Below are 24,486 nucleotides of genomic sequence, written 5' to 3' on the forward strand. Positions count from 1 at the left end.
CATAATCATACTAGATACCATTTCATTAGATAACTAGTGATAAATGGGGAAGTCTACTTGAAGCCTTGTAAATCGAGTGATCAATTGGATGACATAATCACTAAGCCATTATCCAAATTTCTATTTGAGTTTCATAGAGGAAACTTGGGTGTTGTAAGCCTAGTTGAGACTTAGACCAACAGGCATGTTTGAGTTGTCATTAGTCTTGTCTTTGTTTAATGGCCATAATTAAGGGGGAATTTTAAAGATAGCTAATTACTCCCACATGAAGAGTTGGCTAAAATGACATAGGAAATACATGCGAATACCCATAGTATGCATATCTTATGCATAAACCTAATTGCCCCAGGAATTTCAATGACCCTGCCTAGTTAAATCTTTATAACTTAAGGTTTAAGGCCCCCTTAATAAATCTCATGCAGAAACGATTTCATACTAATCTAGTTTATCCCTTAGTTAATCCATTCCATCAGGATTTATACTCCACCTTCATAAACCTTCATTAAACTTTGCGCACTATGGATATAAAACAAACCCCCACACTTTACTTTGGTTATATACAGTCTTACCCACAAAACCTTCTATCGGCACTTTATTTCTTTATTTCTATTATAATTCTTTTATAATAGAAATACTACACAAACACACCCAATCTTAGCTTTTCACATTTCCTTTCCTTTGCACATTTCTCGAGGTTTACCTTTTTCATAATCGTGAGTTCAAAGGACTCTTAAGAACCTGCGTTTAGAATTCTCGATCTGTGAGAAGCGATTACTCTTCCTCCATTCCACGACTTTTATATATTTTCCGACGCTCCACCTTTATCATATCCATTACCAACAGTTGATTTCATCCACCAGATCAACAGCCATCGTAATATCGCATCACACCAACATGTGACTCCATCGCATCCTAAGACTCCTCCTCTCACAAGCGATATGCGATAACACAACCAGACTCCAAATGAAATAAAACCACACCTAAACCTTCTCGGGTCCGCTCTGGTCCAAACCTTACCGCTTCATCTCCACTATCGATCTTGCCTGTAATCCGACAGTCCACAACGATATCACAAATCACAATCAAAATTGCTTGATTCCCAAGGTTCATTCACTCACCAAAGAAATATTGTGATGTGGGGTTGATTAATGATCCTCTACCGTTGATCAAAACACTTGATCCAATAGTCAACAATGATCTCGCACATTGCAAATCGCAGTTGCTTAAGGCCGGATTCATTCACTCCTGAGTTATGTTGCGATGCGATACTATTTGCTACATTCTCTGTGACTTAATCCTGGCCGCTTTTCATGAACAAATCTTGTCCGTTGATCATCTAGATCCAATGACTCATGTGCATCGATACTTTACTCCTTCATCCGTCTCTTTACCTGGGTTTTTACGCCATTCCTTCAGTGTTTTCTATGGTTTTCGGGTTTTTTCAGGTTCTCGTTCTTCCGTTGTTCTGTTGCGCAACTCCCTCCTAAGCTTAACTCCACTTGATTCTTTAATCACTATCACTCCAGAACATTACTTTGATCCTTCGAATGGATTCAAGTGATCCATTATGATCCTCTGTATCATTATTCTTCTCTGTATTTTGCTCGTATCGACCTGCGACCTCTATTACGCAGAATACTCAAGATCATACACAGATTATAATTGAATTACTCTGCACACACACGCAAACTCAGAATTGAGTTGTTTGTATTAATAAACAAGTATTTACATAAGAGTCTCTCTCTCTTTGGCCTGATCTTCAATGTCAATGGCCTCTATTTTACAATCTGCCCGTAGGCTTACAGTCACACTCTAACTAGATTAACTAACTAGCTAATTATCTAACCATCTAACCCCTGTCTATGCCTTTTAGGCTTTCATTTATACAAAAGGATTCTACAACCAATTCCTGGTTTAGATCCATAAATTCCTCAACAAAATCCTAAAATCTCTTATTCATCTCTAAGGATCCTCTCTAATCCACAAAATCATGAACTAACTCCTAATCTAAGATTTACAATTAATTCTCAAACCCCTCAATCTCTCAACTATCCTAAATCTCTCATATTCTCCTATATTAGAGAACATTTACAAATATGTCTCACAATATTTAATTAAATCCCTATTCTCATTAAAATCACTCAAAAGCCTAAATAATTCATTAATTCACACTTAGGAAACCAACTTTCTTGAAACACAAAACCCCCTATGTCTACTAAAATACAAGGATTTTTCTTGAGCTGAATGCTCCTGCATTAGACTCCCCAGGTAAGAAAATTTATGACCTCCTGGTCATAAGGCTGGATAATTGATTCCTCCTGGATCCCATACTTTATTTTGTAATATGTCTTTGCTTGTCAACTATTCTATCGATGTTGTTGTCTGCTGCTATTCTCCAGGTCTACGTACCTTATGCTATAATGCTCCACTTGACATGCTTTCATAGTCTGCTGTTGTCTTCCTCTTGTTGTTGTCTTCTTATAAGACACTTCCATCCTTAACCTTCTTATCAAATCAATTTCTTTGTCTGCTGATTGTCTTCAAATCTTAATTGCTGAAGTTTCATTACTACTACCACCCTTGCATCGTTACTCTCTTGTTCACTATTGTCTTGCACTTTTTCAGCTATCACCATAGTCTTTCAGGACAATTTTCTCTTTCTGTTGTCTGTACCTGTCAACTTCTTCTTGACTATCATTTATGACAATTTCTTTGTCATCCTTCATCAACAATTTATCCTGAACATTTATCCTCTGCTTTTCTAACTTTCTTCTTTGAAGGTCTAATTCTCTATATAACTCAATCATTTTACTTGGAGTAAATTTTGGAAATTTTACACAATATCCCATTTCTTCATTTTATATTGACCCATTATCAGATGGTCCTTCTTCCTCTGCTAAATCTTCCTTAACATCTTTCAGTAGATGTTCTTCCTCTTCTTCTTTCATTTGGTTGTCCACATGTGCCAAATATCTTCCGGTTTCTGCAACAAAATCTGCAATCAGAAGACAATTATCAAAATAAAAAATATAAGGCCTTTGTACCTCTTCTTCCTCTAGCAACCTTTCAGTACATTGCTCTGATCTTTCCTTTAACTCCTCTATTAGCACATCAGTATGTTGATTCAAACTCAAAGAATTCTTGAGACTGTCAGCGAGTCTCTTTTCCACACTATCTATTTTAATGATGCCTCTCTACACTTGTTCACTGTAGTTAACTGTTTCTTTTCCAGTCTCCTTGTCATACACTGTTTCAAAACTTTCATCTTCTGGAAGGTATTCTTCCATGTTTTTGACAACTTTAAAAGACTGCCTATCTTCTTCCAAACCTAAAACCATACACAAATTATCAATTTTAAAACCACAAGACCTTATGCTCTCATTTGATGCTTCAGTCATCAAGTCTTCTGGATACTCTGAATCATTCATATGATTCAACTCCCTTGTCTCTTCACTACTTTCAAAAAGTAATGGTCCATGTTCTGGTTCACATACCAAAATTTCAACACCTTCTCCAACATTTCCCTTTTGTTGTAGTTCAACTCTTCCGAGCTTCTTTGTCTCCAATTTGACATCTATAATCCGTTCAAGTTCAATTAGCTCCTTTATTAACTTCATATTTTCTTGCCGATTCCTCTTCTCTTGTAGCCTCTGCCACTTCACTTTCTTCCTCATGACATAACCATATTTCTAGTCCGTCTCATTTCTCTACAACATTTCCATTAATACTTCAAGTTGAACTACTATCTCAACCATTTCTCTATCATATTCTTCGTCACTCATTCTCATGCCATTTTCCTTGGCATCTTTCTTCTTTTGTCCTCTGTTGTGATCTCTTTCAAAACCTCTGTTTTGACTGTCACTAGTCATCATCCTTTCCATCTCTATGAGTTCCTTTCACTTCACTATGAGTTGTGCAAGCCTCTGCAACAGCAAGTCCTCCCTGTTGCCACTTACCTCACCAAGCTCTCCTTTGTACTTGGTATTTTGGCAAGCCCTTGGTTCTCTATCTCTGGAACCTCCTTTGAGCACTTCTCTCTACTCCTTCTAGGCTTCAACTCATTTGCATCTCTTTAGAACACAACTATCCTCTTGTATTTCAATCACCATGAAATACTTGGTTCTGAACACCTCTTCTTTCACTTAGAAACTTTTACCAGCTTTGTTCATTCCCTAGCAATTCTACCCACATCCTCTGTGGAATTGCCTTTGTAATTTGCAACAATAACTCTGCAGTAACAAGTCTCCTCCTTGCCACATATGCCTCACTAAGCTTCTCTCCTCTGAGCTCAGTCTGTTAGAATTTCTCTGGTTCTTTCCTTGAACCTCTTTCTGACTAACAATTCTACCCAACACTTCTTTTGTTGGAATTGTTATCTCTAAGACAACTCTACCCACAATCGCAACTATGGAGCTGCCTCAACAACTTCTACCCAATCGCAATTTGGAAGTTGTTCTCAGCTTCTCTTAAGCACTCTTTTCTCTAGGTTTCTGCAATCTTCTCACCTTCTTATGTTGTTACATGTGCATCAATATAAAGACCACAACTCTCCAATCTTCAAATCAAATTAAAATAAAAACATATCATCTCACCTTTAAGATCTCTACTTGATCTTGTCCACTCATTCACCTACACTTTGAATGTACTGTTCTTTTGTCCAGCCTTCATAGTTTGATCTAGGTATGCAACCAAATTCTTGTTTTATGTCATGTGGTTACTGCAAGCAATATCTAATATCCACATGTTATGAGAAGGTTCGACATTTAGGAGGAATATGTTTAGTGCAAAAATCGGGTTGTGTGTGCAGTTTTTCATGTGTCGGGGGTGCGTAAACCACGAGATAAAGTTAAAAAGCTCGTGTGCAAGTCTTTTTAAAGGTATAAAAACCGAGCATTAATTTTAAAAAGTGGATCATTGAAGAATTCAAATTCAAAGGTCATGTGGGTTAATTGTTCTCATTGAAATTTTGTTAATTTGTGACGAGCCTTTTTATTGAAAGGATTATTTATTAAAGGTTTGAATGAGGTATTCAAAATTTAATATAAAGTTTTTTTAAAAGGTTTTTCTTAAAGGGCTTATTATAAAAGGTTTTATGAAAGGGTTTCTTATAAAGTTAAAAAAAAATAATAATAAAGGGGTTACTAAGGAGTTTGTTTATTTAAATTCACAAGGGGATTTTTTGGATGACTATATAAATATAACTTTTTTAAATTAGTGGATCGAAATAAGGTGTTCTAAAATTAAATTTTGAAGTGATTTTTCAAAAGAGAATTAAATTAAAAAGGAAAAGCATTTTATTTGAAGAGATTTTTGGGCTTTGCAAAAGTTTGTTTGCCAACAAATGTTTTTGTTTTATCAAGCATGACATTGTTTTGGGTGAACATTTTGCCTTACAAAAGTGCATGTTAAATATCATAAAAAAAAATTGGAGCGATATGGAAGATAGCCTCATGCAATCAAGTAAACAACTATAAGGCAGGGGAAATACATCAGTCATGGGTCGCAAAGCGTGACTAAAGCGTGACTAAATAAGATTAAGAAAAGGAATTGAAAGGAAGAGTTAGAGGTCATTACCATGTTTAGAGAGGTTCAGATCACAGTGGAGGAACTAAGAAGTCTAGCAGAAAACAAAGAATAAATCAAGGTTGATTAGTGTAGGTTTGATCTGCTACCACCTCCTATTTTTACTAGTGAATATTTTGAATTTTGGGTTATCAAATTGCTAACTTTTCTTTGAGCTAAAGAGTTAATTGAGAACCATTATAATAACCCATATGATGAACTATGCGATGCTTTAGCATTGAATTTTATAAAATAGGCATTGGATGAGAAGTCTTTATGCCAAATAGCAGAAGCTACAACTTCCAAGGAAGCATGGAAGATCCTAGAAGAAGAAATTGGTGAAAGGGGGAGTGACATTCAACAACAGGTTATGTCATAGGCAAAGAAGTCAACCACATTTGGGAGTATATGAGAAAGACTTTGAGAAGACAACACCGCTTGGAGAATCCTACTGAAAAATGGATGATGGCCGTGAAGACTATAAAAGTGAAACCCATTATGTAGACTTTCATATGGATGAAGAAGATGCAACAAAGATTGTAGAGAGAGATGTTAAAACCTCTGAGTGTGAAGAAAAACAAGAGTAATAAATTCTCAAGAACTCCATTGTAATGTGGATGGTGAAGATGATAGTGAATCCCATTGTGGCGAAACACATGTGGATGATGACTACAAAGTGAGATGTGAATTGGTGAATTTAGTAGCAGCTGATGAATTTAGTGAAGTCGAAAATGTTAATGAGCACATGCATGCTTGAATATCCAACAATAGAGTGGATGAAAATTACGTTGGTGTTAAATTTGATGAATAACCATTAACTGATGATGAGTGGTTTCACAGGATGCAACAGAAAAAATTCATTGATATCTTGTTATTTGGTGATAGAAACACATTTGTGTTTGGAGATCAAATGGAAGACAACATGTTTGCAGCGGTAGAGGTTTGCAAAGAAGTGAAAGAGAAGGTAGAGAAGGAAGAGGAATATTTGAAAGTTCTCACTAAAGTGCATAATGAAGATTTTTTTAACATTGATCTTGATTGTGCAGAGTACATGAAAAAAGAGGTAATACCTGATGATGAAATTGGAGAGAAGGACATGGAAGTTTTTGAATGCAAAAATGAAAGGATTGAAATAATTTTTTAGAAATGGAATCAAGAAGAGATAAGATTCTACTATCAAGAAATATGGCAAAAAGAAATTCAAGAATATGAAGCACAAGAAGCAAAGCAAATAACACAATTTGAAGATGAATAGTTATGGCAGTAGTCCATGAGTGAAAGAATCCTTGAAGAGGAAGTTGTAGAACACCAACTTAGATCAAATTCAAGACAAGTCAAAGAAACATTTCCCCAACAACAAGTAAATAAATATGGAGCCTACATCAAGAACGTGCAACAAAGAATGAAAAAATTTGAAGGATATAGAATCTGGAAGAAACAAAAAGAAAATGAAAAATTGTAAAATTTTTGAGTCATTGTAAGACTAGGTGAGACATAGACTAGTAGGCAGGTTTGAGTGATGATTGAGTTGAATTTTATTGTAAGCCTAGCAACCATAATTAAGTAATGTTTGAGTTTTGTTGAGTCATAGGTCGTAATGAAGGGGAAATGTTGTAAATTGTAATTACTCTCGCATGCAATAGTTGGATAAGTTTGGAGAGTCAATTAACTAAGTCAAGTCAAGTGGAATCAAGAGTTTGTGAAAGACAAGCTTCGTATATCTATAGATAGTTGTATTTGATATTCAAGTTTGTGTGATCAACAGAAGAAGAGAAACAACTTATATTGTTTGTGTCAATTATTTCATGGGTAAAGTCGAATTTAGTGTGTGTTTGCATGTTGAGTTATTTTTGGTGACTCGCTAGTCAAAAAACTTTAAATACCCTTCACCGAGTTCATTGTAATCATCAAGTTTGTGTGATAAATTAAAAATTTGCAGCTCATGTCATTGTCTGTGTGAATTATTTGTGTTGTTTTGTGCCTTACCTCTTCCTTTCCATCAATTGGTATGAGAACTAAGGAAGGAATATAAGATTTGTGGAGCCAACGGAGCTAGTAAAGAATCGAGCCAAGTGAAAAAGGCGGATTTTTTTTTAAAATTTGTGTTGTAGAATTATTGCATAGTTTAGGTTAACCAATGGATGTTCCATCTCTCGAAATGTGCGTTGAATTAGGGGAAACTTATGATTTTAGATTTTTGAGTGGATTAGTGTAACTTATCCCTATTGAAACTTGCACTGACCCCATAAGGTATTAAAAAATGAATCCAGTGAAATATTAAAACATTAAAAACTTGCGTATGGATCCATATTCTTGAACGATTTTAGTTTCAAAGTCAAAGGTTTTAAATAATCATATGGGTTTGAGTTTTTGTTTATTAAATTGTTTTTTACAAGGCATTAAAAGGTTATGTGGGTGGAAAAGTATTAAAAGTTTTTTGAAAGAGCTTTGTTAAAGTTTTTTTTTTAAAGAGATTATTGATAAAGTTTTTTTTTTGAAAATTATTTAATAGGGTTTATAAAGTTCTTTGGCAAAAGAGGATTTTATTATAGAAAAAATTATTTTTTAAAAGGAGATTTTCTTTTTAAGATAGATCACTTTATCAAATTTCCGGCCACAATTTCGATTGTTTACAGGGAAATATTATGATGTATAGGCCATTAAGATGGAGACCACATTAAAGGCTCATGATATTTGGGACTATATCGTGAATGGATTTCCCAAACCTAAAAATGAAGAAGAGGAATGATCCCTCAGTAATGTAGGGAGGGAAAAATGGAAGAAAGACAAAAATAAGAATTCACAAGAATTGCAACTTATCCAGCAAGGAGTGGACTGAGCAGTGTTGCAGAAAATTATGATCGCATCTTTAACAAAGAGAAAATGGGATACTTTTGCGACAAGCTATAAAGGTATGACCAAAGTCAATATTGTTAAGTTGTAGAGGACTAAAAGAGACTTTGAAATTGCGCAGATGAAGGAAACAAAGGACATCGATTAATTCATGAATTGGGTCTTGTCTATTGTAAATCAATTAAAATTTTATGATGATGATATAAAATATCAAAAGGTGGTTGAGAAGGTCCTCAGATATTTGTCTACCAAATTTGACAATGTAGTAGTAGCCATAGAAGAAGCCAAGGATTTGGAAACGCTAACAGTTGATGAGTTTATGGGATCACTTCTATCCCATGAGGCAAGGATAGACAAAAATAAGGATTCCACTTTAAAAACCACTTTTAAAGGTCAGGTTTCTATCTCAAGAGACAGAGGTCGAGGCAGAGGTAAACTGAGAGACAAAGGACAAGGAAAAAGACATGGTGGTTAGAGAGATAACAGAGAAGAGAAGGAACAAGAAAGTGAAAGCAACATCATAAGAATCAACAATAACAAAGAGTTGATACATCCAAGGTAAGGTGTTATTATTGCAATAAATTTGGTCACTATGCGTGTGATCGTAGGAAGAAGATAGTTGATCAAGGAAAGCATAGAACTAATGTCACTACATAAAAAGTTGAATCCGTGTTCCTAGCTTTTCATACCATGCATGAACCTTCTCATAACATGTGGACATTAGATAGTGGTTGCAGTAACCACATGACAGAAAAAAAAAAAAAAAGAATTTGGTTGCATACCTAGATCAACCTATGAAGACATAGGTAAAGTTTTACACTGACAAGACTGTGGATGTAGATAACAAAGGAGTTGTCAACATTGTGAACAAGCAGGGGGAGCTAAAGACGATCTCAAAGGTATATTATGTCACTGGTCTCAAACATAATTTGATAAGTGTTAGTCAATTGATGCATAAGGGATACAAGGTTATTTTTCAAGGACATGAGCGTGTTAGATATGATAAGCCCCCATCCAAGAAGTTGATAGAAAAGGTGCAGATGACAAGGAACAAACTCTTTCCTCTAATCACGAATTATAGTGATTGAGTCAATTCTTTTTTAGTTGCATGTTCTAATTATTATTGGTTATGGAACTTTTGGTTTGGACACTTGCACGTCTCTGGTTTAAGATTGTTGTAGCAGAAATAAATATTTAGAGGATTACCTCCCTTTAAGGAACCTTCTATTACTTCTGAGTGTTTCATCATGGGAAAGAAACACCATTAATTTTTTCCAAAGGGAGTGGCATACAGAGCAAAGAAACCACTAGAGTTGGTTCATACAGACTTGTGTGAACATATGAGAACACGGTCAATTGGTGGAAGTTGTTACTTCCTCACTTTCATTGATGCTTTTAGTAGAAATAATCGGTTTTACTTCTTGAAGAATAAGTCTAAAACTTTTTCAAGGTTCAAAGAATTCAAAGCCTTAGCAAAGAACCAAAGTGATCAACGGATCAAGGTATTGAGGTCAGATTGTGGTAGAGAATGTGATTCGAAGGCATTCCATGATCACTGCAAACAATAGGGAATCACAAGGATGTTTACAACTAGGTACACACCATAGTAGAAGGGTGTAGTAGGGATGAAGAATAAAACAATTATGAATATGGCAAGAAGCATGTTGAAATGAAGTAACTTATTAAATGATTATTGTACAGAAGCAGTTGCACACGCTATTTATGTGATAAACAAATCTCCTACAAAGAGTGTGATGAACAAAGTACTAGAAGAAGCATGGTCAAGTATGTCTTGCAGTGTATCTCATCTCATAGTGTTTGGATGTGTAATTTATGCACATGTGCCTAAGGAGCTAAGAGGTAAGTTAAATTATAAAAGTGAAAAAAGCATATTTACTAGTTATAGTGAGAATTTGAAAGCTTACAAATTGTATAACCATGTCACCAAGAAGGCCATAATTAGCAGAGATGTTGTGCTCAAAGAACAAGTCATGGAATGGGATTATATACAAGAAAGAGTACGCAAGAGTGCCAGTGTTGGAAAAGATAATGTAGAAGAAAAGGAGCAGCAAGAATCACAAGAGAAGACACCTAGCAGAGTCACACCAACAAGTACTCCAAGATATTCTGAACAACATGGATCTTCAAGCAAATTAGAAGATCAAAATTCTCCCAGCAATCAATCAAGTGATGAATCAAGCAATGGTAAGAGAAAAATGAAAGTATGAAAGATAGTTATGATGATTTGGATGTTATTTCAAACTTTGCATTGTTGTACTTCAAACCTTCTTTGTTTGAAGAAGCTATCAAAGATGAAAATTGGGTGTAAGCCATGGATGAAGAATTTGGAAAATTGGAAAGAATGATACATGGGATTCAGTTGGTTTTCCAAAGGATAAAAACCTCATTGGTGTGAAATGGGTGTATAATACAAAGTTGAATGAGAAAGGAGAAATTGACAAATTTAAAGTAAGACTTGTAGCAAAAGGATTATTGCATCAAGTGGGAATATATTTTGGAGAAATGTTTGTTCCGATAGCCAGATTGGATACTGTAAGAGCAATTCTAGGCACAATAGTTAAGAACAAGTGGAAATTATTTCAGATGGATGTGAAATCAACCTTCTTGAATGGAATTCTAGAAGAAGAGAACTATGTGGAGCAACCTCCAGGATATGAAGTTGAAGGACAAGAAGATAAAGTTTATAGGTTGAAGAAAGCGCTCTATGGACTCAAGCAAGCACCTAGAAGTTCATATAACATAATTGACAATTACAAGGTCAAGAATGGATTTTACAGAAGCAACATTAAACCTACCTTGTACGCAAAGGTAAATGAGCAGGGACAAATTTTGATTATTTGTTTATATGTTGATGACATCATCTATATTGGTGATCTTGAGATAGATGAATTTAAAGCAGCCATGAAGAAAGAATTTGAAATGACAGATCTTGGTCTTATGAAATATTTCTTTGGCATAGAAGTTGAGCAATTAGAAAAAGGAATTTTTATTTTCCAAAATAAATATGTTAGAGATTTGCTGAAAAGATTCACGATGGAAAATGGCAAACCTATCCCTACACCAGTTGCAATATGTACCAAGTTAACTAAGGATGATGAAGGATCATATTTCAATCCAACTCTATTAAAACGATTAGTTGGAAACCTCATGTATCTCACAACTAAAAGACTATATATTATGCGAGTGAGTTCGATTACTAGATTTATGGAGACTCCAAAAGAATCACATTGGAGAGCAGGGAAAAGAATCATGAGATACATAACAAGAAAAATATATTGTGGCATGATGTATGCAAGCAAAGAGAAGAAGTATTTGATTGGATATACAAATAATGATTTTGTAGGAAGTTTGGATGACAGGAAGAGAACTTTTGGTTATGTGTTCCATCTTCGTTTAGGTGTTATTTCATGCGCATATAAGAAGCAAACTATTGTGACACTATCATCAACATAAGCATAATATGTAGCAGCAACATCAACAACATGTCAAGCAGTGTGGTTAAGAAGACTATTGGATGGACTCAAGAAGAAACAACAAGGATCAACAGTAATATATTGTTACAACGCCTCATCCATTGCATTATCCAATAATAGCAGGTTTCATCAAAAGAACAAGTATATTGATACTATAGATCATTTCATTAGAGAACTAGTGAGCAATGGAGAAGTCTACTAGAAGCCTTGTAAATCGAGTGATCAATTGGCTGATATATTCACTAAGCCATTAGCAAAAGATGTATTTGAGTTTCATAGTGGAAACTTGGGTGTTTTAATCTTAGTTGAGACTTATACCAACATAAATGTTTGATTTTTCATGAGTGATGTCTTAGCTTAATGATCGTAATTAAGGGGGAGTGTTAAAGATAACAAATTACTCTTGCATGAAGAGTTGGCTAAAATTAGAGAGTCATTTAACTAAGTCAAGTTGATTCAAGTTGAGTTAAGTCATATTTTAGGTAAAGTCGAATTTAGTGTGTGTTTTCATGTTGAGTTATTTTGGGTAAGTCGCCACTCGAAAAAGTTTAAATAGCCCTCACCAGGTTCATTGTGATCATCAAGTGTGTGTGATCAATTGAAGAGCTATAGCTCATGTCATTTTCTGTGTGAATTATTTGTGTTATTTTGTGTTTGACATCCTCTTCCTTTCCATCATCATAAACTATACAGGGCAAGATTTTCCATTCCCTTAGGTGGGGTGATTGATTTATTTTTAGAAAGATCTTGGTTAAGGAAATCTACCAATTCATTTCCTTTGACCCACGTTCCACCATTTCTCCTTGTTGGTATAAATCTTTATGAAAATGGAATATTCCCTTAAAGGTTAAGATATTTGGATGATTAATGCTAAACAATAAAATCCTTATTTGGAATAATCTATACAAGCAAGATTTCTATGGTTCAGAATGGTGTTCTCTCTATAGAAGCTCTTCTGAAGGTATTTTTCACCTATTCATATCTTGCCTGGTCTCAGTTTCCATTTGGTCACAACCTCACGTATCTCACCTCTTATCCATCCCAACTCCTCATGCATACTCTTCTATTGCATGCTGCATTTGTGGGTTGATAACTCATCACCCTGATTTTAAGATTGTTCCTTTTTTCATCTTTTCGGGGATCTGGCGTTCGAGGAACGCCATCATTTTCAACAAAACTCCCCTGGATATCTCATATACATACCATAATATATCCACATATTTTGGAGATTTTGGCCCTTCTTGTATTGCTTCATGAAGCGCGGCCCTTAAATCCGTCGTCGACACAAACATTTTCCCTGCAGGTTTCTTCGATGGCACTACAAACCAATCGAGTTGTGGTTTCTTCAAGGGAATATCAACATACATCTATTTTGGTCCTACGGACCTGCCATGAATACATGGGCCAAAATAGTTGCCATGTGGGGGCTTCTTCATTATGCCAACAAGATTGCACTAAACACTATGTTTGTATTTGGAGACCCCAAGGTTTCAATCGAATGGATTAATGAGCGATCCGGTTTTTCTCCCCCCACTTCAATGCAATTAGATGAGGTGAATTATAAAATTAAAAAACATTTTTTTTTTTACACATTTACATATTACGAAACTTTGTGGCTGACAATTTGTCAAAATAGGATCTTTAGCTCCACACCAATACAAATGCACTTCAAGATCCTGATCTTTGATGAGCTCCATATCTCGAGCACATTTCCTATTTTCTGATTTTGTGTGCCCATATGATGGACTATTTATAATTGGTTATGGCCTTTTATTATTCATGTTCTGAAGAAAGAGAAAATCGGGTCACACTCTTGATATGAGCGGAAACTGATCGTTTCTCATCTCTTTTTATGCTTTATTTTTATTCCATTAATCAGCCATACATATCCATGGTTTTGTATGGCTCTTTTCCAGTCTGCTGATATGGAGCTCAACCGTCTTTATTTTATCAGTGCAAATTTTTGTCACAATTTTTCACTTTTAATTAAAAATATGATGTTTTTTTTTCTCCCCTGAACAAATATCATACACATTTAAGTCAAAATGATTTTATATGCAACACACATTACCTAAGGTAGTTGTTAGTAAAATCCATGTAATTCTAATAACGATTTTGATTTCAATTTAACGTGTTAACCAATGACAAAAGTTGCCAAAAACATCGTTCTGTGGAAGGGCACTACCTCTTACCTAAGAAATTACCATTAAGGGGATATAACACCTTTTGAAATGTATAAATGTATGAAGTTATATATTAAATATTATTATTTTTTTTTAAAGAAAGGAGTACTTTCTAAAATATATGAAGTTTATGGATTATAATAATAATAGTAATTTGATTTTCAAGCTATAACTTTGTTAAATAGGAAATGATTTATTTTTTAAGTTATAATCTTAATGATCATCAAATTGAGATTTTACATTTTTTATTTGCGTAATAAGATATTTCTTTTAAATAAATATTTAACTATAGAAATGTAGATATTCATTTTTTTTTCAAATTAGGATGAAATATATATTTTTAATTACAAAATAGTATGCTTGCCACTTAACATGCCACTTTTTAGAAACCATTACACAAGATTTAGTTATCTAGACATTTTTATCTTAATTTTTACTTGTAATGATCATGTGAACAAAATTGTTAGGGTAATTAGGATAAACTTGATTCGATCATATAGTTAATTTGGTATGCTCATTAATGGTTTTACTATTTGCATGATTAATCCATTGCAAATTTCCTTTGGGCCATTATGAGGGCATGGTAAAGAAATAGTATGAGAATAGTTTGATGATGACATACAAAAAGGTTTGGCCATTCTTAATGGATGTAGCTCATATTAGGAAAACTATGCAAATTTTGTTTCATGTGTACTTGTTATGGTTTATGGTTATGTGTTTATTATATTTTTATTTATCCTTTTTATAAGATTGGTATAGAGTGGCTTAGGAACTTTTGGAATGACGGAAAATGAGTTACTCTAAGTGGAATATGTAGATCTATTATTTGGATACACATATGTACAAATAAATGCATACATTAGAATACATAGGAAGATTTACTAGCACGATATTTAATATACATGGAGGAGGCACAACCCTAAGTGAATAAATCATTTGGGCATGTTATGTTTTTTGGCTTGGAATTGTGATTAATGCATGTGCGCTAATAAGAGAGTTCCTAGATTTAATGAGTGAAAGTGATCTTTGAACATTGGATCAAGGTGAGAAGAGTGTAGTGGAGGCAAATAGAAAGACACTTAAAAGACTTGGGAATATATTGAGTGAAAGGTTACATAACTGCATGGATATGAGAATACATATGGAGATAATTGTGTTGAGGTCTATTTAAGGAGACAACATGTTATAGAGAGCTGCAATAATGCATGAGCACCCTATAGTGTTTGGTTTAAGTTGTAAATCCTAGATATAGGAAAGATGCATTCGCAAAGGATATGACCTATTATTTAGGCATACATTTTGTGGCATGATATCACATGTGATTATCCCTCTCACATATATAGAAAATGGAGGATCAAGTTTTGAAATGAACTACTTGAATATGTACAAGGATAGTAGGTGTACTTGTATGCTAGCTCAAGGATATTTTCTTGTAAGACTTGTTATTTACGCATACATGTTGTAGTGTGTTGGGGCATGGAGTCATGTATGATAAAATCTATGGAATTAACCACTTGAATAGGTATGAGGGTGGCAGGTGTACGCATATGATAGGTTGAGGAGAGAATGTGAGATCTGAGGATGTGAGATGGTAGATGTGTCCTAGAAAACTAATGGATAAAAGAACTAGCCACCCATGTATAGTAAATTTTTTGTATGAACCTCAACAAAGACATTAGGATTAAGTTAATCTCCCCAATTCAATTTTATGGGGCAGGGAAGGGGGGTGAAGGGGGGGAGTGGTATTAATGTAAAATAAAATTGACTTAGTCATGGACTCAATTTGATACTGTTATTATCAATTTTACCATTAGCTACATGCTTGAGGTTTCAGTAGCCCATCATTTTATTCATGGTATTTTCATTGTATATAGCTTCTTTAAAGACATGATGAATGTTATTAATAGTTTTACTATTGGTTATAGGCTTAGGTTTCAGTAAACCATCATTTTGGTCATGGTATTTTCATGTTATATATCATATTTAAAGACATGATGAATTCATTATAATATGCATTTGGGCTATAGTGAGGGCATGGTTAAAGAAGATATGGGGATTGTATAAATGCTAAAGATTTTGGTGATGACATAATAAAAGTCTTGGCCATTCTTAATGGACATAAAAGCTTGATCATTTTTAGTGGATATAGTTCATATTGGGAAAACCGCCTAAATTTTGTTTCATGTGTATTTTTTATAGTGTTTGGTTATTTTTCTATTATTTTTTATTATCCTTTTCATAACAAAAAATAAAAAAGTAGAATCATATTTAAATTTGCAAGATTTGTTGTTGATTTAGCCTTGTATCCTAACAAGTTAAAATAAACAATGCTTTTCATTTTGATGAAGAAGAAAAAATCCATTTTACAATAACAAAATTCATAAATAACTTAATACTAATTATTATCCCCATATTGAAAACAATCTTAAATTTTGATATTTAACCTAGCAAAAAGATTAATAGAAACAATTACAAAATATATCTCAAAGACTAGTTTTATGAATTTTTTAAAGAGATCCTAATGTTTCAAAAGTATATTTTATATTTAAAGAAAAATATATAAGTAAATTATATATAGTAAATTTTATATATATATATATATATATATATAACAGTAGCATGAACCTATAAGTATTGAATTTCAAATAATGATTCATTTCATGTATTTTACTATATGTATTAAATATGCTCTAATTTTCAAGTACTTCAAATTATGAAAGGAAAAATTAATAAATTTTTGATCTCGAAGTATTAGTAAATTATTTATTAAAATTTATGGCTATTAAAAAATTTATGACAATATTCAAAATACCAAAGGAAGGAAGCCCAGTCACTATTGAGATGGGAAAGGGGAATGGTTTCACAGCCACCCCACTTCTTAATTAGGCTTATGGCCTACATCCATTATCAATCACTTATGAACACAATGAATGATATAGATTGAGAAATAGAGAAAACCTACTTTATCTTAATGAACAAGTGAATAAGTAAAGTTTGTTCATCTCAATAAATAGAGAGTTCGCTCATGTTAGCATAAAGGATTTTGAGATTTTGAAACACCAATTTATTAATGACTTCATTCATATTAATTTGATCTTATAAATAAGTATTTTTGTAAATGATTCTTCATATTTATATATTAACCATAACTACCAATCTTCTATTCTTCATCACAATTTTCTATGTTCTTAGTTTTATTAATTTTTTCATTTTTTTAATATGATTATATTTATTTATTTGATATAAAAATTTGATTTACCTTTTAAAAAACTTATAAAATAAAAACCTAAAAAAACTAATATAATTATGATTAATTAATTAATAACCTAAATTAAATACCCACCATTTTTAAAATTTAATTCAAAATTTACCAAATATAAATTTATAAAATTATTATTTTCAAAAGGTTGTTATAAAATTATATTTTCAAAAGGTTCTTATAAAGAAAACCTCTCCAAAGAAATCATTCATATTTATTTCACTCATTTTCAACATTTTGACATGAAGTTGTATAGAGAAAAGCAACCATTTGAAATCATTTTTGGTAATGAATATAATATTCATAGTTAAATATGAAATTCTACTTAACAATCAGTAAAACATTTTTGGTAATAAATACAATATTCATAGTTAAATATGAGATTCTACATAGCAATCAGTAATTATAGATATATCAATGCCTATCCTCAACATTGAAAATAAGTATCAATAGCCCTAAGCCAAAAACCGTTTTGACTGACCCTCCAACAAGACTTAGATTGTTGTCATTTTCTTAGACTTTCAATCCATCTCGGATTTTGATTTTCGTAACCGCGTAATTTTAGGAAGTCCAGACAAATAAGTCTGCTGCGTGAACAAGCCACGGCCGCCCACCTTTTACACAGAGTGAACAATCAATGTCCACTTATTCAATGATCCTGAAGTGGGTGACGCACCAGTCAACGAATAAATGGAAAAAGCGTTAAACTGTTGATAACTCTGTTTCCCATTAGAACTTCCCTCTTTCGGTGAACACAGGCTTTTATAATTTGGTCTTTCTCAGATCGGTCCGAAAAGTAAACATAAGTCATATTGCTCAACACGACATCGCCTTTACATTATTAGTTCGTACCAAATTCAATATGCACCGTTGTAGGTTTGAATCCAGAAGAGTTTGTATTTCTTTTGATAACATCAGTTGAATCATAGACGTGAACGAGACGGCAGTAATTGGTTCCCTCGTGGGAAATTTCGCTATAAAAGGAAGGGTCTGGTGTTTGGGTTATTACAAGAGTTTGCAAACATTTGCAGGCTAAAGATGGAGGGGACTATCGGCAGAATGAGCTCCATTCTCCTTGCTACGACTTTAGCAATCTTCACTGCAATGGCGATCGTGATCACGGGTTTGCCTTCTGTGTCCGCAGAGGACTGCGGAAAAAATGCAGGTGGAGCGCTTTGTCCCGGAGGGTTGTGTTGCAGCAAATTTGGATATTGCGGCAATACGCAGGCCCATTGTGGGCAGGATTGCCAAAGCCAATGCGGCGGAGGCGGTTCGACTCCCACACCCACTCCACCAACACCTAGTCCCACCACGCCCACACCCACCACCAGCGGGCAGGGAGTTGCATCTATCATTACCGAAGATCTTTTTAATCAACTGTTGAAGTACAAAGATGATAGCAGATGCAAAGCCAATGGATTCTACTCATACGCCGCCTTCATTAACGCCGCCAATGCTTACCCCGGCTTCGGCACCGCCGGTGATGTTACAAGTAACAAAAGAGAGCTCGCTGCTTTCTTTGGCCAAACTTCCCACGAAACCACTGGTAATATTTACTTGACTTTAATCATTCATTAATTATCTGATCTGATGTTTACTGGACTTTAGTTAACGAAGGAATTATATAAAATTAAATTGGGTTTAAACAGGCGGGTGGCCGGCAGCCCCAGATGGCCCGTACGCGTGGGGTTACTGCTTGAAAGAGGAGGTAGCGAATCCTCCCCCGGTGTATTGCAATGCAACCGCCCAATGGCCCTGCGCATCTGGAAAGAGCTACTACGGACGTGGACCCATTCAAATATCATGGTCAGTCATTGATGCATAGATATACATCTTCTCATCAACTCTTTTAATTTACTTTCAACTCTCTAATGTTCGTATTGATTTGCTTTGCGTTTTTCAGGAACTACAACTATGGACCTGCCGGGAACGCAATCGGATTCGATGGCATAAAGAACCCCGACATTGTTGCTAGCGATGCCACCGTCTCTTTCAAGACCGCAATCTGGTTCTGGATGACCGCCCAGTCTCCAAAACCTTCCTGCCACGACGTCATGACCGGGAAATGGACTCCGTCCAGCAGCGACAGTGCCGCCGGTAGGGCACCCGGATATGGAGCGGTGACCAACATCATTAACGGGGGGCTGGAGTGCGGGAAAGGCAGCGACTCGAAGCAGGAGGACCGCATCGGCTTCTACAAGCGTTATTGTGACATTCTTGGCGTCGGTTATGGATCGAACCTGGACTGCAACAATCAAACGCCTTTCGGATCCTAATCTCAACTTTACGTCATCAAAACTCAGTCACTGTCGTATGAAACTAAGGAAAAATACGGTCCATGGATGTGAGCAGAAAGGGTCTTTTGTATTCCTGAGATAGACTAAATAATAAAAATGACTAAATAATAAAAATGGGGAATAATACAGTCCATTCATATAAGCGCCCCGTGTCTTTATGTATATCTGTCCATCTATGACGTTTGTGGTGGGATTTGCATGCCGGAGGTTGTTCAAGGTCACGGAGAATAATTCTCTCCATACAGGTGCCTTTCAACGGACTTTTTCACGGGTCTTTTGTACGCCTGAGGTAGAACAAATAATAAAAATGATTAAATAATACTGTGATGTGGGGTTTAACGATAAGTTTTGTTGGATGAAACTTACAAATATTGTTGAGGTATAAGTTAATCGTTATTGTGCGACTTGCAGGCTGTTGCACTTAATATAGTTAATTGGATTTGATTTTGAATCTATTCAGGATAACTTTTATCAGTTATGAATTATCATAGATTAAAAAAAAAAAGAAAAAAACTAAATAATAAGAATGAGGAATAATACTGTCCATTCATATAAGCACCCCGTGTCTTTATGTATATCTGTCCATCTATGACGTTTGTGGTGGGATTTGCATGCCGGAGGTTGTTCAAGGTCACGGAGATTAATTCTCTCCATACAGTGGCCTTTCAACGGACTTTTCACTAATATAAATATAAAGGTCTTTTGTATTCCTGAGATAGACTAAATAATAAAAATGAGGAATAATACAGTCCATTCATATGAGCCCCCGTGTCTTTATGTATATCTGTCCATCTATGACGTTTGTGGTGGGATTTGCATGCGGGAGGTTGTTCAAGGTCACGGAGATTAATTCTCTCCCTACAGTTGCCTTTCAACGGACTTTTTTACTAATATAAATATAAAGGGTCTTTTGTATTTTTGAGATAGACTAAATAATAAAAATGACTAAATAATACCGTGATATGGGGTTTAATCGTAAGTTTTGTTGGGTCTAACCCACAAGATAAAGGTTCAAATCTCATTAAGTATATATATGACCTGTTGTGTCTTGGCTAGAAGAGTCAAGATATTCCAGGTAGGTTTCTAAGGGGATGCAATATCTTGCGTCTCATCTTCTGAGGTCTCCATGGTGTCTTCCTCTCTATTCCAGGTACTTACGTCTCCTCCGAGCCTTAGACGCCACCTAGCGGGAGTGAGATTCCTCAGACCAGCTTCCTTACCAAGTTCACTCTTCTCTCCCTGACTTTCTCCTTTCTCTCTGTGCACCTTCTTCAGAGCTAGGGTTTTGATTCTTTCTTCTCTCATTTTTTTATCTACATTCTCAACCCGGCCGGTGTTCCAAGAGATCTTGGTTTCGACTCTTATCGAGTCCATACCTTTCCTAGTCTCCTTCCCTAAGACTATAGAATTTGGTATCACTATACTTCTGAGGTGTAGGGATAGGAGAAGAACATACTGTCTACCGAAGATGGCGCCGTTGCATTCCTCGGGCTACGTTGTCATCCTTCTACCACCTTTCTCTGCTTCTGCTCTCGTTCTCGCCTTCTGCATGTAACTACCAACTAGCTCTTTGCCCATTTGTTTTATCCCCCTTTCCCTTCTGTCCTTCCGTGTATCTACCACATATCCTTCACATTTACTCACCACCATTTTCCCTATGCCATCCCCTCAAGATGATGGCCCTCCATCCCTTCCCGCTCTGGCTCTCATTAACTCACGCATGCCTCCGGCTGCTCTTCCCGCGAGTCCTCCTTCATTGTCCTGACATTTGCTAGCATCATTCTGCCTGCTCTCCCGCTGGCTCCCCTACCTTCCTCATTGTCTTCCCTTCTTAGCTCCACCTGCCTTCTCTCGGGGCTTGCTCCTTCCCAGACCTGTCCTTCCACCTACCCTTCCCACTTTCCTCTCCCTCCGCTTCCCATATTTATCCCTGTCCTTGTGCTCGTGTGGACGATGTTTGACATCTCCACTTCCTATCTCTGTTGGCCCACCTCCTCTATGTTACTCCACCATGATCAAGGGTTCTCCTCATGCTCCTTGTCTTTTTCTAGTACCTCCACTAGTTTCTTCATTTCCTCCATTTGTGATAGCTCTTCTGCTTTTATATCTAGGTTTCTGCCTACCTGGTCGCATCCCCAGTTTGTCAGATTGTTTATTGCCATGTTGCCCATCCTTCAGGCATGTGTTGAGATGATGTATCCTATCTGTCAAATTAACTTGTTGATCTCTTGGACCAGCCAAGCAGTTCTCCAGCTTTGGCTGATTTTTTCCCATCGTATTCCTTGTTTTAGCTTCTTCACCATTTCGATCGCCATTTTCAAGTCTCCTTCTACCTACAGTCTTCAGAATTGTTCTTTTATCACAATTTCCAATCCCCTTTTTAGAGAATGAAGCTCTGCTTCATTGTTGGTCGCATTGCCACAGTCCATGGCATAGACTCTGAGTGTCTTCCCCTTGTCATCTCTGAATAATCCTCCTATCCTCGCCACTCCAGGGTTCCCTTTTGTAGCCCCATCGAAATTAAGTTTGATAAATTCTTTCTAAGGCCATTTATAGTGATTTTCCTCCTCTCCATTGAGGGTATGGTGCTTCCACGAGGATGCACTCAACATACTAGGTTAAAAGTTCATGCTTTTCATTATCCTTTCTTCCTATGGGTTACTTTTCCAATCTTCCTCATACCATTTCTCTACCAGTATTGTCTCTCTTATATTCTAGATTATCTGGTTCAATTTTTCTGCTTCCGTTCTTCTTTTTTCTTTGAAAATCAAGTTATTTCATTCCTTCCATATTGCCCACAGGACAAACCCTAGCGAAATTCTCCAAGCTCATTTCAGGATTGTATTTTGGTAAGGCTTTTTCCGCCAATTATTTATTGTTGTCTTCATGTTGTTTGGATTCCTATCACTAACTCCGAAGAGTTGATTATGTTGTTTCCACAGGGTATCACTGTATCTACATGTATTGGTCATTTGATCCATTGTTTCTACTTGTTCTTGGCATAATTAGCATATCAAGGGTATTTGCAGCCCTTCTTTTTGCAGTTGATCCCATGAAAGTGCACGCCTGCGGCGTAGGATCCACATGAATAAAGCAACCTTCGGCCATGTCTTTGTATTTATCTCTTAATGCCTGAAATTTTTTGCTTGTAGTTGGTAACCCTCTTTAATTGTGAACATCCCTTTCATCATGTAACCCCATATTAGTATGTCCAGCCCTTTCTTTCTTGCTATTTTCCTGGTTGCCATTTCATTTTCGTATAGCTTCTATTGGGGTGTTTCTGGTGTATCTGGCCAGTCCTGTTTTTGTTTCCAATTTCTCAAATATTCTCTAGGATCTATGCACCAGAATTTTTTAACTATTTTTTCCCCATGGATGTTGATATATTGGTGGACTTATTCTAGCTAGGGCTTGATGTTTAGTTTTTCTCTCTATTGCCATGCTTCTTCCCAGAAATTGGTTTTGTCACCTCCTTTGATTTCATAGAAGCTGTGGTTGCTGATCAGATTTTTGTTATCTACAGCTAGGTTCCATATTGTTAAACCTTCCTTGTCGTCTTGGAGTCTCAGATTTCCTTCTAGAGACCTAGGCATGTCATACTTCCTTTCCCATAGTTGTTTCCATAGGTCTACCCCTCCCTAGATCCATCTCCACCATAACTTTTCCCCCACGACTTGATTCAATATATAGGGATCTCGGAGTCCTAGACATCCTTCTTTTAGGGGTTTGTTTAGCCAGTTCCATGATAGAAGCGCCCATTTTTTTTTCCATTCTAGGCCCTTGCCATAAAAAGTTTTTGAAAATGTCTATCATCTTTTGGCATACTGTTTTTGGAGTCGTCTGACTGGTGAGCTGGTATATTAGGATAGATTGTAACACTGATCTTAATAATATTATGCAACTTGGCATATTCAATGTCCTGAATGTCTAGTTATTCATCTTTCTTTGGATTTTTCCCAACATGGGTTTCGAGTTTGCCACTCTGTTTCGCTAATCATTTAGCTGGACTCCTAAGTATTTCGTGGGGGAATTTCCTATTCTAAATCCCATTACTCTTGCTAAGAAGGCTTGTGAGGGCACTTCTGTGTTGAAGAAAAATATATCAGACTTATCTTTGTTTATCTCCGTCCCTGAAGCACTAGTGAAGTCTGAGAGAATTTCCATAATTTTCCTAGCTTCCTTGAGTGATGCCTGTCCATACATCATTATGTCGTCTACAAATTGTTGGTGAGTTAATGGTAGATCGTTCCCCCATAGTCTGAGGCCAGTATACTGTTCACTTCGAACTTTCTCCTTTATGTACCTTCCAAGGCCTTCCGCTGCCAGGATAAACAAGAAAGGGGAAAGCAGGTCACTTTTCCTCAACCCCTGGGTTGTGTTAAATGCCTCAGTGGGAGATCCGTTGAGCAGAATTGACAAAACTGGGGTTGTTACCATCGACATTATCTAGCTTATCCATCTTGCATCAAAGTCAAATGCCTTCAATATTCCTTGTAAATAATCCCAATTCAGTCGATCATAGGCTTTTTCCAAGTCTAATTTTACCAGCATTCCTTTGGTTTTTGTTTTTTTAATGAATGAATTACCTCTTGTGCCACCTCTATTCCATCTGTTATTTGTCTTCCTTAACAAATCCTGTTTGTTCCTGAGATATCAACCCAGGTGGTATAGGTTTTAAACGATTTACCATAATTGTAGCCATAATTTTGTATATGACATTACAGAGTGCTATTGGTTGGAACCCTTACAGTTCTTCCAAATGCTCTGTCTTCAGGATCAGGGCCAGAAATGTGGAGTTCAGGGCCGGGTGCATTCTTTTGGTGCGCCTGGACTCCTCC

The 24,486-nt window shown here is 35.8% G+C and overlaps 1 protein-coding gene across 1 annotated transcript; it reads left to right on the forward strand.

The window, feature by feature from the left end:
* The first annotated feature begins 18,345 nt into the window (after positions 1-18,345).
* On the forward strand, positions 18,346-20,408 carry LOC149188532 (putative inactive chitinase-like protein LaCIC). The gene is made up of 3 exons (XM_089411671.1): positions 18,346-18,897; positions 19,001-19,157; positions 19,255-20,408. The coding sequence occupies exons 1-3, from the start codon at positions 18,390-18,392 to the stop codon at positions 19,625-19,627; spliced, it is 1,038 nt and encodes a 345-aa protein (XP_089267797.1). The 5' UTR covers positions 18,346-18,389; the 3' UTR covers positions 19,628-20,408.
* The last annotated feature ends 4,078 nt before the right edge of the window (positions 20,409-24,486 follow it).

This window comes from Pinus tabuliformis, chromosome 3_1 (genome assembly GCF_031772625.1).
Source record: "Pinus tabuliformis cultivar Carrire ecotype Pingquan chromosome 3_1, CPIR1, whole genome shotgun sequence".
In the NCBI taxonomy this organism is placed as follows: domain Eukaryota; kingdom Viridiplantae; phylum Streptophyta; class Pinopsida; order Pinales; family Pinaceae; genus Pinus; species Pinus tabuliformis.

Excerpts from the sequence above, each read along its gene's own strand:
- LOC149188532 (XM_089411671.1), top strand. The coding sequence starts at position 18,390 with ATGGAGGGGACTATCGGCAGAATGAGCTCCATTCTCCTTGCTACGACT. Across the intron at positions 18,898-19,000 it reads AACTTCCCACGAAACCACTG|GCGGGTGGCCGGCAGCCCCA; the intron begins GTAATATTTACT and ends GGGTTTAAACAG. Across the intron at positions 19,158-19,254 it reads GGACCCATTCAAATATCATG|GAACTACAACTATGGACCTG; the intron begins GTCAGTCATTGA and ends TGCGTTTTTCAG.